This window comes from Atta colombica, unplaced genomic scaffold, assembly GCF_001594045.1.
Source record: "Atta colombica isolate Treedump-2 unplaced genomic scaffold, Acol1.0 scaffold83, whole genome shotgun sequence".
NCBI classification, from domain to species: Eukaryota; Metazoa; Arthropoda; class Insecta; order Hymenoptera; family Formicidae; genus Atta; species Atta colombica.
In genome coordinates this window covers 902,877-905,983 of record NW_017259576.1, presented here as the reverse complement: position 1 = coordinate 905,983, position 3,107 = coordinate 902,877, and the positions used below count along the sequence as shown (strand labels likewise).

The 3,107-nt window shown below is 36.1% G+C and overlaps 2 protein-coding genes across 7 annotated transcripts in view; both read left to right on the top strand.

Moving 5' to 3' along the window:
• LOC108693008 (kaptin-like) overlaps positions 1–1,320 on the top strand; it is a 4,484-nt gene extending 3,164 nt beyond the window's left edge. For all 3 annotated transcript variants that reach the window (XM_018201637.1, XM_018201636.1, XM_018201635.1), the window contains exons 4-8: positions 250–416; positions 491–663; positions 732–810; positions 874–1,165; positions 1,246–1,320. In XM_018201637.1, coding sequence (XP_018057126.1) covers positions 250–416; positions 491–663; positions 732–810; positions 874–1,165; positions 1,246–1,320 — 786 coding nt within the window. The remainder of the gene's footprint in view (positions 1–249; positions 417–490; positions 664–731; positions 811–873; positions 1,166–1,245) is intronic.
• Positions 1,321–1,658: 338 nt separating this feature from the next.
• LOC108692955 (tetratricopeptide repeat protein 7B) overlaps positions 1,659–3,107 on the top strand; it is a 6,366-nt gene continuing 4,917 nt past the window's right edge. For all 4 annotated transcript variants that reach the window (XM_018201543.1, XM_018201542.1, XM_018201541.1 and 1 more), the window contains exons 1-3: positions 1,659–2,038; positions 2,592–2,743; positions 2,832–3,000. In XM_018201543.1, coding sequence (XP_018057032.1) covers positions 1,915–2,038; positions 2,592–2,743; positions 2,832–3,000 — 445 coding nt within the window. In that variant the 5' untranslated portion in view covers positions 1,659–1,914. The remainder of the gene's footprint in view (positions 2,039–2,591; positions 2,744–2,831; positions 3,001–3,107) is intronic.

Genomic DNA, 3,107 nt, shown 5'->3' with positions numbered 1-3,107 from the left:
TTATTTTTATTATATTTATTATTTTATATATGTTTTTATCACAGTCAAAGTGTTAAGTCAGTAAATGTATACACTTACTAGTTTGTTGTAGTACATAAATGTATACGTTGACTAGAAGTATATTTACTAAAGTTAATACTTTGACTATAATATATTTCATTTTAAGTACAATGAGTACACTAGTTTAATTACAAAGAACAGACCTAATTATTATGATTTCTGTTTTATAGCATAACTTAAAATTTGCAGGTAGTTTGGCTAATATCTGGCAGCGATTATAGGATTCATATGATAAGGGAAGATAAATTAAGTCACGTTTACAGCGAGTCCTCTATTGAAAAAAATTTCCCGGAGCTGCATGATATCCAAGCAATCGCGCTATGGATTAATATTTATTATTATGACAATTATAAGCGGTTCGTATAATTAAAAAACAAAATTCGAATTTCATTCTTTTATCTCGATTTGATATACAATCTTATGCATGCAGGCGAGTCACCGCCGTTGGCTGTGAGTGCGGTTTAGTCAAAGTTGCCATCGTAAACGTGGATGACATGCAAGTTTCTCGAAGCTGGTTGTTAAGATATGACAAGCCTGTACCAAATGTGATAATATTCCCGCATAGCAACACAATTATTAAACCAGCCTTTGCAAATATCAATTGTAAATATTTAAATGTATCATTTATGCATATAGCATATTTTAAAATAAAAATTATAAAAAAATTTCAGCCAAGGAATTTATCTCGAAGGATGACGTCCCAAAATTAAATATTGTTATTTCAAGTACAAATAATGCTATTGTCTTTAAGTAAGTAGTTTATAAATTAATAGATTTTTTTCGATCAAAATGCAAGTGTTTGTCTTTCAATAGAGATATCTTGCAATATGGAATGAAACAAGATGTAATATTAAGCGGCAGCGAATCGTCGGATTGTATTCTGTGCTGTTGCATAGCGGACATAAATATGGATGGCCAAAACGAGATCTTGCTTGGTACTTACGGTCAGGAAGTCCTGATCTTCGCGTTAACAGGCGACACATGGGAATTAGGCACCAGAAAGCTATTTGACGCTCCTGTGCACTCTATAAGCTACATGGACATAACAAACGATGGAATAAAAGAACTGATTGTACTCACGCAACGAGGTGTACATATATTACAGGTTCATAATACTTCTCATACATTTAACTTTAGATACATTCTTTTAAATGACTAACGTATACATTTTTTATTTTTTTATAGCATAACATAGCTGATATACGAGCGAAGTGGAAGGAACGTTACAAAAAATTATTCAATATACTAGCTCAAGAATAATTATATTTATATTTAAAAAGTATCCTATATATTTTATATATTTATAACGTATTTGTAATTTTTAAATAAAATAAAAGATGTAATATTTGTTAAAGATGAAATGTATGATAAAATAAAAGATGAAATATATCTGTTGAATTATTTTAAATTGATAGAAGAAGGATTAATTTTTATCGAACTATTTTTGCGTTTTTCGAAAGAAGCGCCACAAAACAGCCAATTATGAATCTAAACGGAGGAACGCATGCGTCGCACGTGACGTAAACGTACGTGATTGGTCGTCGATCAAAGTCGCACTTCACGCGGCCATGCAAATCCGCTCCGATCCGAATCGATCCGCGGGGAACGGGGTTTCGTGACGTTTGTGACAGTTTGTCACGCGCACGTGTCCGCGAGCGATCGCGCGTTCGTCGGCTACGTTCAGAGCGGACGGATCCTCGCCACCGCTGGGCTGCCATGACTGGCTGCGTTGATTCCGCGCAAGGAAGTGCTGCTGATGATCGATACATCGCTGTGTTCGCGTTGCCGCTGCTGCCCGGCACCGATTGAGATCTGGACCGCCAGGTGACTCGGACTCGAGATCCGTGATTCGCGATGACGAGCAAGAAGAGTCACACCCTCCGCATAGAGTCCGAAATCGATCGGAATCGCGAGGACGGCAACTGGAAGAAGGTTATACAACTTGCGGAACATCTAAAAGTGCAGTACCCTAGCAACGGTAAATGTTTTTCCTTCTTCCCTCCTCTCCCTTCCCTCCCTCCCTCCGCTATCTGTCCTTCTCCATCGTCTGATCTGGTCTGATCTGGTCTGATCATGGCTGTCTCTCCCACATATGTTGCTTACAGCAACAACGTCCCGCTATTTTCTACAAGAGAAAGAGAGAGACAGACAGAGGGAAGGAAAAAAGATGTCACGTCACGTAAAGATCAAGGATAATTTGCAGTCTTCGTGAACGAAATGTCACGCTCTTTAATTATATATCGAGTTATATGTATTTTCGATGTTTTATTCCTGCAATATTTTGTAGTATCATTTACCGTTTTTAATCCCATAATTACTGTTTCGCGTAGCAAACACGCAGAGAGAAAATAATGTTTATATAATAATACATTGATTAGACATGTTGTCAGAAAATTAAGGAAATATTGAATTGAATATTTCTTTGAAGCGATACTAAATATTCAATAAATCCTATTTGATTAAATATTTGCATATGTAGTTTGTATATAAATACAGACAGGATTCTATAGCAACTTGATTTTGCTCGACAGAATGTTTGGCGAATTTCTTAAGCGGAGAAGCAAGATTGGAGAGTTTTTTGGAGCAAACTCCACCGATAGATGCTAATATTGTCAAGGCACGAAATGGACTGACTGAAACACGGAAATATTTGTTATTAGCTGCTAATGAAAAGGATAAACAGGTACTGTAATATCATGAAAGAATAGTGTGTCTGATGGAAAATAAGAGTCAATTGTGTGATTAGTTTGCTTCTAATAATACCATTTCAGGCGTTAGTTGTTCTGGATGCTCATCTGCTACTTGGAAAACTTCACTATGCGATGGGAATGTACGAGGATGCGATTCATCACTATCAACAAGCTGAACTAGATACACTCACAGAAAAGCAATTACCTTGTCGAAGTTTACGTATTATAGCAGAATCATATGCAATTAAAGGTTTGCAATTGACAACTATTATGGTTTCTTTCTTCTGATAGTAGTACGTTTTAGTGCAATATTTAAAAAGGTTCAGCTTGCTTTATAGTTTTCTGTGTTTTCTTTCT